Consider the following 12,840-nt stretch of genomic DNA (forward strand, 5'->3'; position numbering starts at 1 on the left):
ACAAGTTCCTATTACAGGTGCCTTCACTCACGTTTGTGATGATGTAGGCAGATTGCTCAGCTTGCGCATCAGCTGGAGCTTTAAAGAAAACAAAAATTACCCCTTTCCGAGGCCACAAGTCCTCCAAAGATAGCACCACACAGGCTTTGCAGAGCACTGCATATGGTGTCTGCACTGCACCACTGCTGCAGACTAGGACCGTTGCTAGGGCCTCGGTAATAGTGTGACATACAAAGTTGCCAAGCTCCGCACAAGTCTTACGCGTTGTCACGTAGCCAAGGACGATGCAGGTTTCTTCAAGGAAAAAAAGTCTATAGGAGTGAGCAGGTGCTCCATTAAGAGTTCAGAGAATACAGAAGCGGCGACAAAGCAATTGATAACATTATGTGCCCAGACGAGTGTTGGCAAATCAAATGCCGCGGCGTTCAACCTGCGAGCATTTATCTTTCCGCACAATGCTTTCCAGATTCGCCCATTAGATTGAGAGCTCTGGCGATGAACAAAGTGTTGGGATCCTTCAGACCCCCTTTCCCTCTTCCCGCCAGCCGTGCACAGCGCCCGCATTCAATCCATGAGCCGCCCCTCCTCACCCACAAACCTTCCTCCTTTCCCCCACGCCTTTCAAGTGCAGTTTCACAGGGAGACCAGGGGGGGAGATCACGAAGGGAGCCGCTGCCTCCTCTTCAGGGTGGGGTGATCGGACACCGCAAGCGGCCCACGTGCAGCCTCGGCAATCTCTGCTTTTATGGAGTCGGTCCCTGAGGCTACAGAGCCTAGAATATATTGGCTGGTGTGTCGGGCGAGAGCGCTTCACTATGGGAGAGGGTGGCACCATTTGTAATGAAAGGAAGCCAGACCGCGGCGCATGGTGGGTGCTGCCTCAGCAGACGATGCAGTGTTTTCGGCCTTGTGCGGGCATGGATAAAGTGCTTGTGGACGCATCTTTTTCTTCATCGAGATGCACCGTTTATTGTTCTGTGTGGCTGCTTGCACATGCAAGCCATTCCATCAGCCCCTCCCAGCAGTTTCAGGCTGATCTTGCACCCGTTCTGCAGGCACGCACGCATCCGTGCCACTCCAAATCGCGGACTCAGTTCCTGGTTGTTGTTTTCCCGTGCCCGTCACTGAAACAGCTTTTTGTAACTGCTGCAAAAAATGTTGACAAAGCCAAAGTGATGGTGCAAACCTCCAACATGCTACTTGTGCCGCTGTGTAAAAGTGGTCACCACCCAAACAAGGAGCGTGTTTTCATGTGTCCCGCTACCGTGGATGCTTGGGGAATAGGAACGAAGCATCAGAAGAAAAGGCAGAAGGTCGACGCCAGCTGCAGTTGCGCCCGGCGCATGTTCCCTACCAACGGTGTTGCAACCAGCCCACCCGCGCGATGCGGGTGGGCTGGTTGCAACCAGAAACAGTGCGCCAGCCGTGTGTGCACGCCGCGTTTTCTTTTGCAGGAAACGCTTCACGGGATGAACACTTAATAAAACTGTGAATTTCAATGTAGCGAAATTTCAATATAACGAAGTAAATTATGAATTTTACCGACTTCGTTACATCGAGGTTTAACTGTACTTGAACTTGGTGCTTGGTGTACTTGGTGCACTTGAACGGAAGAAGGCTAAACATGTGCACTCTTGCAAAGAGGCCAATTAATCCTTAATATAACAATTATTAAAACGATGTTTTTTTCACAAATTGCCGCGAATGCGGGAAAGGCTGCTTCAGCAATGCACACTTCATACAGAAGGACGATTTTTCCGACGAGTGCTTGCTATGCACATACGAAGACCAGTGGGGAGTAGGCCTGTGCTTTTTGCAAGCACCAAAGCTTGGGCCCAAAACATGCTTCTGTTTAAAGTACTGACACGCAAACTTTATGTTCCACTTTTATTGCTTTTATCGGTGCTTAATGGTCTGGCGAACCCGACACAGCACTTTAAATACTTCAGTGTGTGATAATTAATTACATTGAACGGCTTGAAAATCGTTTGTTTCAAATTCCCGCGCTTTCATCCCGAAAGGTGCATATGACAGAATCCTGGCATGACCTCACCGCTTTGTGTAGACGTCAAAACACTGCGGAGGCCGGTGAGGGCGTTGTTTCGACCGCGCCGTCGCCGTAGCTGAACGGCTGAGCTGCCTGAAGGTGCTACCATTGCGGAGAAAATTCGATGACCACTTTCAATAGAAGTCCTGATGGAGACTTCTATTGCGAGTCCGGGCTTATTATTGCTTCCTTTCCTGTGTGTGGAACTTTATTTTTGCCAACAGTGCCTTTCCGGGCAGCGGTTCTGCCTGTAGCTCTGGCTACGTGCACCCGTTTGTGAATGCGCCGACGCCCGCTCGCCCCTCCCAGGCCACGCGCGTGAAGTGACGTCACGAGTTTTTGACGAGCACTGTCGCGTCACTTCTTTTTCCTCTCCTGGAGTGATGTCATGCTGATGTCCATTTGCTGAGTGCCGCTCCGCCCGCTGCTCCGTCGGCGCGATAAATGAGACCCAATGAAACTATGTTCTTTGCGTCACAGGCCGCTCATATTTCAGCCAGGGTATTCTGTTGAGTGAAGGTAGCAACTGTGCAATAATATTAACGCCGAAAATTGGTGTCAGTACTCCTTTAAGAGTCAATAAAATTAACTGACTCAGTTCACCTACTGTGTTAGAAAATAAATATAGCTGAAAAGCACTATAAAGAAAGCCCATACTGTTAAAACGGCACTAGAACACACCTTTGAGAGCATGGGCTATTTGAAACCCCATAGTTTTGCTGAACTTTATACACGTACTTTCGCAAAGAACATTCTCTAAGACTCAAAATAAACCCTGAAAGCTGTTATCAGCTCCCTTCATAACAGATGTGGCTAGCTGAATGAAAGCAAAACTGCAGCGGTCCTCTTGCTGAGGTTGCGAAGGCGGCCCGCGCCCTCCACCCGTTAGCGCCCGTGTGGTGGCCGCCGGCATTTATCGCTCGCGGTGCCACCCGGGAGGCTGCGGTCGGCACACTAGTCAGTATATTCTAAGCACTATAGCAGCGCACACACATGGTTGCCAGCATGTGCTCCACGCCAGTGAATACACCCTATCGTGCCCTCAACACTTGTCCAGCAGCAAATGATGCTTCATTCATTGAGAAATTACACAATTTGAGCCAAAACTTTACTTCCCCCACCGCATAGTACCTTCTGCGACCTCAGCAATGATTTATCATTGGCAGGTACCTAAAACGAAAATTAGAAAGTTGACTGAGGCTGCTGCTATTGGCAGAACACGTCTTCAATTACCCCGCCTTCCCGGCGGCACAGCAGTGCCGCTCAGGACTGCACTTGGTCTGCACCCGACTTCTGGTTGCAGGCAATCATTTCGCGGAACATTCAGCATGGCTCGACAAACAAGACCGTGAAAGTAGCCATGCCGCTTATGACAGTTGGCCAAGTTCAACGTCAGTCAGCATAGTGCACACCGTATGCATTAATGCTTCTATGTCTTAATTTGTAACTTGCCACCGCCATTCGTACTGCCATAACAAAAAATATGCACTACTTTCAAGCGAAAATAGCTCGTTCGAATCCCTGTTTAATTTGCTTTGGAATTTGTTGGCCTCAGCAAATCGCAAGAAGTGGCCCGTAATACGTCACCACAAGTTCAGAGCAGTAAAGTGGCTAAGGTGTCGCATGCCTATAGTCTGTTTTCCTAATTACGTAGCTTACTTGAGCGAAGTGTACATTACGTACACTGCCAATGCTTTTCAAACGGGCAATCTTTCCACTGAACCAAACTTGCATGTTGCCTTCATGGCCCCACGCTTCTTGCACGTCACGCATAAACAGCAGATAACGACAATAAGGCTGCTTTTAAAGGGGCCATGCAGACAAAATACGAGTTTGTTTTATTCGAAAGATTTGGTGTTTTACAGTACCCCAAGCGCACTATAAAGCATCAAGTGATGCTTCATTCACTGAGAAATTAATCGATTCAGGTTAAACTTTGAATTCTCTCGCCAAATCGCGTGTTTCCTGACGTCTGCCATGACGTCACATGCACGGGTCTTCAAGCAAACTTCTAGTGCACTGTTGAGCCTGCAGCAGGCTGCGGGGCCTTGTTTACCGTCATTCTTTCCAGATGGTGCCACCATACTGCCCTGCACCACTATTCGCCTTTGCTTTGTTTCTTACCTTATTTGCACCTGGCCTGTTTTTGTTACGGTAGGTAGCAATCGTTTCGTGAAACTTGGGGAATGTTCGACAAATAGGGTAAGACAATGTCGCTTACTTTTGTACTTTTGTAAATTTCATTGTTTCATTCCACCATTCTTACTGCTATAAATGAATATCCCTTGCACTTAAGCGAAAGTAGCTCGTTCTGCAAGCTTATAAGCCCTGCCTAACTTGCATTTGTGTTTGCTGGCATCAGCCAATCGCACAGCTGTACGTCATGGGTTCTAGTGCGGGAAATGACCCAGTGAGTCGCATGGCCATTTCCTTTTTTCTTAATAGTGTAGCTTATTTTAGCGAAGTTTATGTTAAAAAGTGGCGTCAGTATGATTCCAACAAGGCAATCTTTCGAATGAACCAAACTTGTGTTTCCTCTTCATGGCCCCTTTAAGGGCACAAATTTTGCCCCGCCTGTCTGTCAGTCCCTTGATGCAGCCTTCTGGCCAAGAGATGACACACAGGAGGAAGGAGCCACGCATTCAGGCACACCATTCACAACGCAGCAGCGAGTGCTGCAGGAGCTACCACTGCAGGAAGCCACTGGTAGGAGCAGCTCAGGCGCACAGTCGACAACCTCTTCGCCCTTTCGTGGGCACCCACTTCCGCCCTTCCTTCACTGCAATGTTGGAGGGAGGCTGCTGTCCCTTGACAATGTAGGCCGAGCCATTTTGAAAGACTTGAACTGCTGGCACTAGTCATACATCATTCAGCGCAAAGGAAGAATTCAGTGAGTGCTTAATTAACCAGTAGTACTTGTGCTTTTAGTTGGTGCTTCTTGAGATAGCAAGTGAAAATAAAAGTGGCTCAGAAAGGCTTAGCAGAAGCAAGATGAAAGCACACACACATGAGCTGTTTCAGGAGGCAGGAGAAGACACAACAACCGTCCCCACAGGTGGCACACGGGCAGAAGAAGAAGATGGGGGGACCGAGGCCAGCCACTGCCTGCCGTGGCGCCCAAACCTCAACCGGCTGAGTGAGGAAGAAGGATAAAGGGGGTATTCACACGAAGGAGTAATCCGCCGTTTGGCTCCTAGGAGTGCGCATCACGTGACCCCTACGTCACGGTTGCTCTCTGGCGCACCGCTCCCATCGGAGGTCGGAGCTTCTGCTCGTGAGCTACAAACGATCCAATGCTTGGCGGCGGAGGCGGCGGGATTTCGTCTGCTCGTCGGGCAGCTGGCCGCGACTCAAGTTCTAGAGCGGTTGCAGGCACTCTATTTTCATTGCTTCTTATTACAATGGACGCGAAAATGCGCCGCGCACACGACAGGCGCACTGGGCGAGCCACGTATACCACCAGCACGGTTGCTGGGCGAGCGGCGGCCATGGCCACGAAGTGGCGCAGACCAGCGCAGGTAGCTCGAGCGATAGCTTGTTATCGCACCCCAAGGCGCAAACAGAGCTGCACATGCAAGGGGGATAATGATGTGATGGAAAGTTACATTAAAAATCGACATCTGCGCCACTTGCGAGAGCGGCAATCGAATATTCACCGCAGTGTTAAGCCTAACATCAGTATGCGGGCCCGTAGGCGGACCTGCCGGCTGCTCCCAGCGCGCCACTCGATCACTGCCTCGCGCGTCGCACACCGTTCTCTACCCGCGGCAGCGCCGACTTCGCGTCCACGGCCAATTTTTGGGCGGCTGACAGGATCAGTACGTAGGGGCTTTAGCACAAATTGCCGCCGTAGCGGAATCGGTGGTGCTACGGCAGCTCTGCTTTAGAGATAGGCGACTGCAAACACTGATGTCCGTCCGACAGATGCATCCTCCGTGTGAGTGAAGGAGTTGGCCGAGCAGAAGTCCGCCTGCGGTAACGTCACGACCTCCCTCGGATTTCTCCGCTGAAACGCTCCGTCGTGTGAATACCCCTTAAGGAGCTGAGAGTGAAGAAGGAAGAAGTCCCAAGTTTCCCAGCAGGCTGTTTCCACGTGGTGCGGGCTGTTGTTGAGGCCGAATGAGCCGACTGTGCGGGGGTGTGAAAGCCCGGCATAGGTAGACAAACGACGGGCTGTTGACGTGAAGCCTGTGCGCAGAGAAGAGGCATTACGAGCTGCTGGAGGCAGGTGGCCACGCAGACGTTACACAGACAAAAAGAAAAAGAACAGAAAAAAAGAAGAGAAGACAACTTGCGAACGAATGAACGAAAGAGAAATTACAAGTTGATGGGGGCAGGAGGCTGTGCCAATGTTAAACAAAAGGAAGAGAAAGAGAACTTGCGAACGAACGAACCAACAAACGAGTCGTTGAAGTGGGCAGATAGTTAAGACAAACAGTGGTCTGCTAACCCGTGGGTCAGAACGAAACGTGCGGCTGTTTGTGTAAGGTGTAGTGGACAAACTGTGTGGGGCATGTGGACAAGACAGTGGACAACCGCGGTGGTGGCGAGCTGTGAACATGCAGACAAACAGCAAAACACTGGGCTATAAACCATGAAGGTGAAACGGTACATGATAGACGAGCAGGCAACCAGACAGTGAAATGAGGACCACCAAGGTGGTGATCTATAAACGCCAGCATAGGAATTAAGACACGGGGAAAAGAGAAAAATAGAAAGGCAAACAACAGCGAGCACGCAGACTGATCAGAACAAGATTGAGTAGCACTGAACACACGTCGGCTGCGGGAGGCGGTGGGCATACCGTTCATGTCGCGGTGCTTGTAGCGGTACTTCTGCGCCTTGCAGAGGCGGATGCCGTCGATTATGGAGGCGTGGTTAAGCTCGTCTGAGAAGACGGCGTCCTCGGGGCCCAGCAGCACCTCGAAAAGGCCCGCATTGGCATCGAAGCAGCTCGCATACAGGATGGCTGCCTCCCGGCCGTGGAAGCGCGCTATCTTCTGCTCCAGCTCCGTGTGGATGTCCTGCAGGGTGACAGGGAAGGCCGTCAAGCACGGGGGGCGAGGGCCTTTCGACCCTCAGTTGCCAAGCGTAAACGAAGAAGCTACCCCTTAGTGGCAAACCAATCGTAAAGTCAAATGGTGGCACGCACTGGTGGCCACCCAACAAAGGGGCTGGGCGACCTCTCCATCTCTCCCCGTGAAGACTGGACGGGAGATGGAGGACGCCAGACACGTCACAAGTCCAGGTGGTTCGCAGGCACAACACACCCTCCCTGCTGTCCGCACCTGCAAGGGGCCGTCCAAGGGAACCGGCTGGTTGCACCGCGGTGACGTGTGTGTGGCAAAAACCTGGAAAGATGGTTCACCATTCCGAGCAGTCGTCTGACACCTGCGGTGCCGGTTGGAGCTTTTAGGGCTTCGACTGCTTCGACCTCTTCTGGACTTGGCTTGGTGCCTTGAGCTGAAATGACGACTCCAAGGAAGGAGACTTTGGAGACACCAAAACCACATTTGTCGTGGTTCAACGCCGCGCCTGCTTTTGTGAGGCGAGACAGCACCTGGCTCAGCCTAGCGCCGTGCTCCTCTTGGGTGCGGCCAAAGACCAGAACGTCGCCCATCATATTGGCAGCTCTGACCCTCCAGCATCTTGGCCCTCTGTTTTTAGAAGTAATCAAACGCGGAGGTGATGCCAAAGGGGAGCCGGCAAAAGCACTGTTGGACAAATGGGGTGAGGAACATCCTGAGCTCTTGGGAGCTCAGCTTCACCTGATGGAAGCTGGCTGTTGCATCCCGCATTGAAAAAACTGTTGCAGTGCCAAGGAGGCCACGGACTTGCTCAACGGCTGGTAGAATGTGGCATTCATGCAGGACCTTGTTCAGCCGAGTCAAGCCGACACACAGCCGGTACATTGCTTTCGGAGTGTGGAATTCGTCGAGAAACTCCACAACTTGCAGGGCTCGTAGCGCTAGCAGTCCCAGAAGAGGCACAGTAAGAGGTCACGTACAAGCACCGAGAGCTCGTTTTCCTGTGTCACTAAAGTCATGCCATGTACGAGCTTAGCATGCGCAGCAGCTGACTGCTGGGTTCGGTGAGAAAAAGTGTCGACATGGTCAAGCATGGCCGGCAACGTAGGGAAGCTGCTCGGGACAGCGGACACTGCGGCTCCGAAGTCGACTTTGAACTTTTCCATGTGGCTCTCAACGGTGACGTCGATGAATCTTGCCGCGACAAATGACCCGACGGCATGTAGTTGAATGGAACTGAGCTTGTGCCTTGGCTTCATCGAGCGGCACACTTCAGCACACTTCAGTTGCAGGAATCATTTCACGCAGGGCAGTTTGAACATGGATGTGGTGTGTGGCTGCAGAATTCACGTGTTGACGGCTCACGGGAGCAGTGAAAACAACTATCGTGGTTGCGGCGGTGAGAGCCAAACTTGTTATCGCAGGCGGCGGCAAGCTGTAGCTCACAGAAGCTCTCCGCGCACTTTTTGGGACACCATTTTCGTTGTCGGCGCCTTCCGATTGATGGACCTGCAACTTCAAGCAGAGCTGGCCCGAAAGGCGTGAGTCGAGGAGGCTGACAACAAATGGGTCGCGCAAGAGCCTTTGCTCCATCTCAGGAGCAGGCAGTTGCAGCGCTTGTGAACACGTCGGTGAACACACGGCGACTCATGGAGTTCATCGGCATTTTTTTCCTGTTCTTCTTTTTCCTCCGGGTCTTTTTCCACTGGATACAAGCCTCCAGAGGCACATGAAAATTTGAGTAGATGCGAGGCCATCGCTTGGCAACCAATACTAACAGCGACTCTCCAAAACCCTCTCCTATTTAGCTACCACTACAATCAGTGGTCTTTGTAAAACATGCAGCAAAGGGCAGATCTGAAACACAGAAGTTGGGCAAGCACAAAAAAAAACAAAAAGACACACAGAAAACAAACGTCTTCAATGAGGAGCAATGGGAGAGAGACAAAAAACTCTGTTTCCAAGGAAGCTAGAAAGGGAAGTGGTGGAAGTGCCCTGTCATTCCATTCAGTCGTCGGCTAAGAGTCCTTGGCCCTGGCAGCTTGTTTAGGTTGTCGGATCAGCAGGTGCTGTAGTAGTTGCTCTTTGGAGCTGAGCAGCGCAGCCTCCCACTGCTTTTCAATAACGATGTGTATTGCCGCATGCTTTGCGAAGCCCACTGCATGCCCCGAGGAGTGGGCTCAGGAGAGTTCCTGTCTGCGTTTGTCGCTAGGCTTCTGCTCAGATTTCCGTGTGCCTCTGGATACTTGACCCTGCCACTACAGGGGTGCAGCACTTCTCCATACGCAGTGAGTGGGCCTCTGTCATGGGCCGTTTCACCAAGTGCCGTGCCCACAGGGCGGTGGGGGGGCTCGGGGCAGTGGGAGGCAGCGCTGCTCAGCTCCCAAGGGCAACTCCGAAGAGCAAGAAGCTGAAGTAGCCGCAAGGGTCAAGGCCAACAAATGAAAAGAAGGACAGGGCACTCCCCCTTCTAGCGTCCTTGGAAACAAATGCTCTCCGTTTATGACCACCTCAAGGTATGTCCGCAACTGCTGCCACCCATTTCCCGAGACATTTTGGCCAGCCATGGTCCATGCGCTCTGATGCGATGCCAAATTCCGTGAATACATGGAATTACTGCCAGTCTTTTGCGCTCGCCATATTTGTCTTCCAGCAGTTTTCCTTGCATTTTCAGCGTGCAGATCACCTTTTGTGATGCGGATACAAGGGTCTCATCAGGAAAACCCGCATGTCTGTGTCGTTGAACTTGACACTGGAAGCTTTCTGGAAAAATGGTGACAAGTGCATTAGCACACCGTCAATACATGCACCATGCAAACACGCACTACGCCGCACTGCTTGATTGTGAGGTAGCATTTCTAGAGAAAATGTGATTTTGGCAGTGTGGCATTTACACAGTCAATCCTGGATATATCAAACTCCAAGGGGATCGTGAAATAGTTCAATATACAGTGCAGACCATTTATAACGTAACCGCTTATAGCGCGGGACCGGACATAACGTGGGTTTGTGTGGCCACCAGTTCACCTCCCATAGAACTCAATGCATACCGCTTAGAATGCGGTTGACTGAGGCACAATACCGTTTAAATGCGGTTTTCTCACGGGACTGCTTATCGACCGGCGAAGCTGGGGCATCGTTTTAGGGTAGCAAAAGATAAAAGAGCGGATGAAATCGGCCATCTGACGCAGCGTGCATCCCTTGCTCTCCTCTAACTTCAACACACAAGGAAAAAATAGGCACCTTTTAGTTCGCGCGTACGTGATAACCACAACTTTCCTTGCTTGACGCACCTCAGAAGATAGCGACTCCCCTCGCCGTCCGCGCTCGGCAAGATGTTTCTATTACGCGTGAACCGCATGGCCTGTTTTCGCACAAGATTCGTGCACGTCGGCGTTGCGCGTGCATTTTTTCCACGCTTGGTTCGACGATTTTGCGCTCGCGGTGGCTTCTTCGCATGGCAGTGGGAGGAGCCTGACGACTTGCACCAATGGGGAGACGTGCACCCAATGGCGGGAGATTCAAAACGCTCCGACCAGCTGGCTGGCCGCACCAGAGATGTTTAGGCCTAGCACCGCAATGCTTTTTGATGGGCGCTTTCACAAGCAACGTTCATGGCAGTTTATATTCCTCTTTTCGCCCACATTATCAGCTCTTTTCTTGCGTGAGCATCCTCGCTTGCGCCTCGTGAGGCATTTCAGCGAGCAGTTAGAAGCGGTCGCTGGAGCTGCCTACACCACTTCACAGCCAGGGCCGACGCCATGTTGCCGCCTCTTCCCACTCTTACCGCGCGGCACACCACACCAGTTGCAACCGAGCCGGCGTCGCAGTGCCTGCGGCGTGCACTGCATGTTTTCGCGAGAAGAAATCGCTCCATGCTGTTCACGCTTTAGACATTGTGCAGATAAGCCTCCGCTCTTTCCCTTTCCGAACAAGCAAGCCGCGCGAAGCCGAAGATTTCCACCACCAGTACGCTGCGCTGATAAGCAGCCGCCTTTGGCATCGTGAACGCAAGGTGCGGTAAAAAAAAAAAATCCCGCTGGCGTTCTTATCACGTTCCGCGGCATCTGTTCAAAGACGCTATAAACGCAGCCACGATCCTCCAAAACAAACACAACGGAAGTTAAAGCCGTTCTCCCTGTTTGCAAGACCGCGCTTGTAATGTGCAAGACCCTGCAAGATCCTGCAGCAGCGGCTGATGTGAAGGAAAAAAAAACGATATAAAGACCAGGCCTTCGCTTTTAAGTGCCGTGCATTTGAGGTCAACGTTTATTCTGAGGTCAAAATAAAGGATGACCTGAGAGGTAGGTTGTGATGTGGTTGGATTCGCGCATGTTTTGGTTATAGTGCGGTACCACTTATTGTGCGGATTTCTGCAGCTCCTGCGACATACGTTATAAGCGAATACACTGTATCGATAATTCAAAATAGGCCCATCTGAAGCTTATCCAACAACTTTGCATGTCAATGGAAGCTTTCCGAGCTTTCCACCCCATTCTTATCCTTTGAATTATCTCTGCCTCATGTTTTGGATCCGGAGTTACAACTTCACCTAAGTAGATATATTCGCTTACCACTTCCACGGCCTCGACACCGATCTCCTCAAAGCACGAAAAATATGAAACGACCACCGCACTGTACCGTATGTACCCGATTGTATGTCGACTCGAATGTAGGTCCATTCCAAAAAACTGCACTATCAAAAAAAAAAAAAAAAAAAGGAAGGAAAAAGCGAGCGCCGCCTAGAAAATTGTATCGCAAAGAGAAAGCGCTTCCGTCAACCCACACGGTGGCTGTACCATCAATGATTGATGCTCCAACAAGAGCCGTGCGCTCGCGGTATGTGCGGTAGATGTTAAAAAAGAAATGCTTTTGTATAAGCACCCAGAATAACCATGCGCTGTGGGCTGAGCGTGAAGAACACATTCGCTGCAAGATGACAACCATCGAAGCAACCAGCAGCGGCAACTGCCGCGTGATACCAAAACCAACAACAAGGCGGCTGACGGAAGCGGCCGCGCACGATTTACCATCGCGTTCGGAGTGTACTGAACAATGTGATATGATTTGGGCTACGTTAGCACCGCGCATTGAATCGAGGGATTCGCTAATACTCATTTTGTTTATTAGAGACGAATAAAACGCTTGACGCGTTTTTGTACGCGATTTGTGCGCGTCGGCGTTGCGCGGGCGACTTTTGCTTCTACTGCTTTACACGTGACAGGCGCAGCAGTGGGAGGAGCCTGGCGACTTGTCCCAATGGGGAGGCACGCTCTTCATGGCGGCAGTTTGAAAGCGCTCGGGAAGGCCGGCTGGTGCCGCCGGAGATGTTTAGGCTTACCACGGTGGCAGATATTTGATTGGCGCTTTCCCTAGCGGCGCGGATGATGCTTTATAGTGTCGTTTTCGACCACATTATCGTCTCCTTTCCTGCACAAACGTCTTCGTTTGTGCCTTCAGTGATACCTTAAAGAGCGGTTAAAAGCGGTCGCTGGAGCTACGCGCAGCTCTTCGCGGCTGGGGACGCCGCCATGTTGCCATCGCCGATCGCGTAGCACGCATCATGCGGGTGGTATCGGCAGCATCAGCACGGCGCATTTTCGCGAACAGAAAACGCCCCATGCGGTTCACACTTCAATTTATGACGTATTCGGTTGGGTGCTTACGAGCACTCTGGAGTGCTCTAAAAAGCGGCCGCGCCTTCGGTTGGTAGAATTCGAGCGCTCGAACTACCTTCGGTTGGTTCTTTCGGAGCGTCAGCCTCCG

General features: G+C 51.5%; 1 protein-coding gene across 4 annotated transcripts in view; it reads right to left on the reverse strand.

The window, feature by feature from the left end:
• Nucleotides 1-12,840, reverse strand: part of Gcat (Glycine C-acetyltransferase) — a 68,509-nt gene that overhangs the window by 28,486 nt on the left and 27,183 nt on the right. For all 4 annotated transcript variants that reach the window (XM_077685374.1, XM_077685375.1, XM_077685377.1 and 1 more), the window contains one exon: nucleotides 6,852-7,071. In XM_077685374.1, coding sequence (XP_077541500.1) covers nucleotides 6,852-7,071 — 220 coding nt within the window. The remainder of the gene's footprint in view (nucleotides 1-6,851; nucleotides 7,072-12,840) is intronic.

The sequence above is a fragment of the Haemaphysalis longicornis genome, unplaced genomic scaffold (genome assembly GCF_048455015.1).
Source record: "Haemaphysalis longicornis isolate Haplotype H1 unplaced genomic scaffold, Haemaphysalis longicornis Haplotype H1 scaffold_9, whole genome shotgun sequence".
In the NCBI taxonomy this organism is placed as follows: Eukaryota; Metazoa; Arthropoda; class Arachnida; order Ixodida; family Ixodidae; genus Haemaphysalis; species Haemaphysalis longicornis.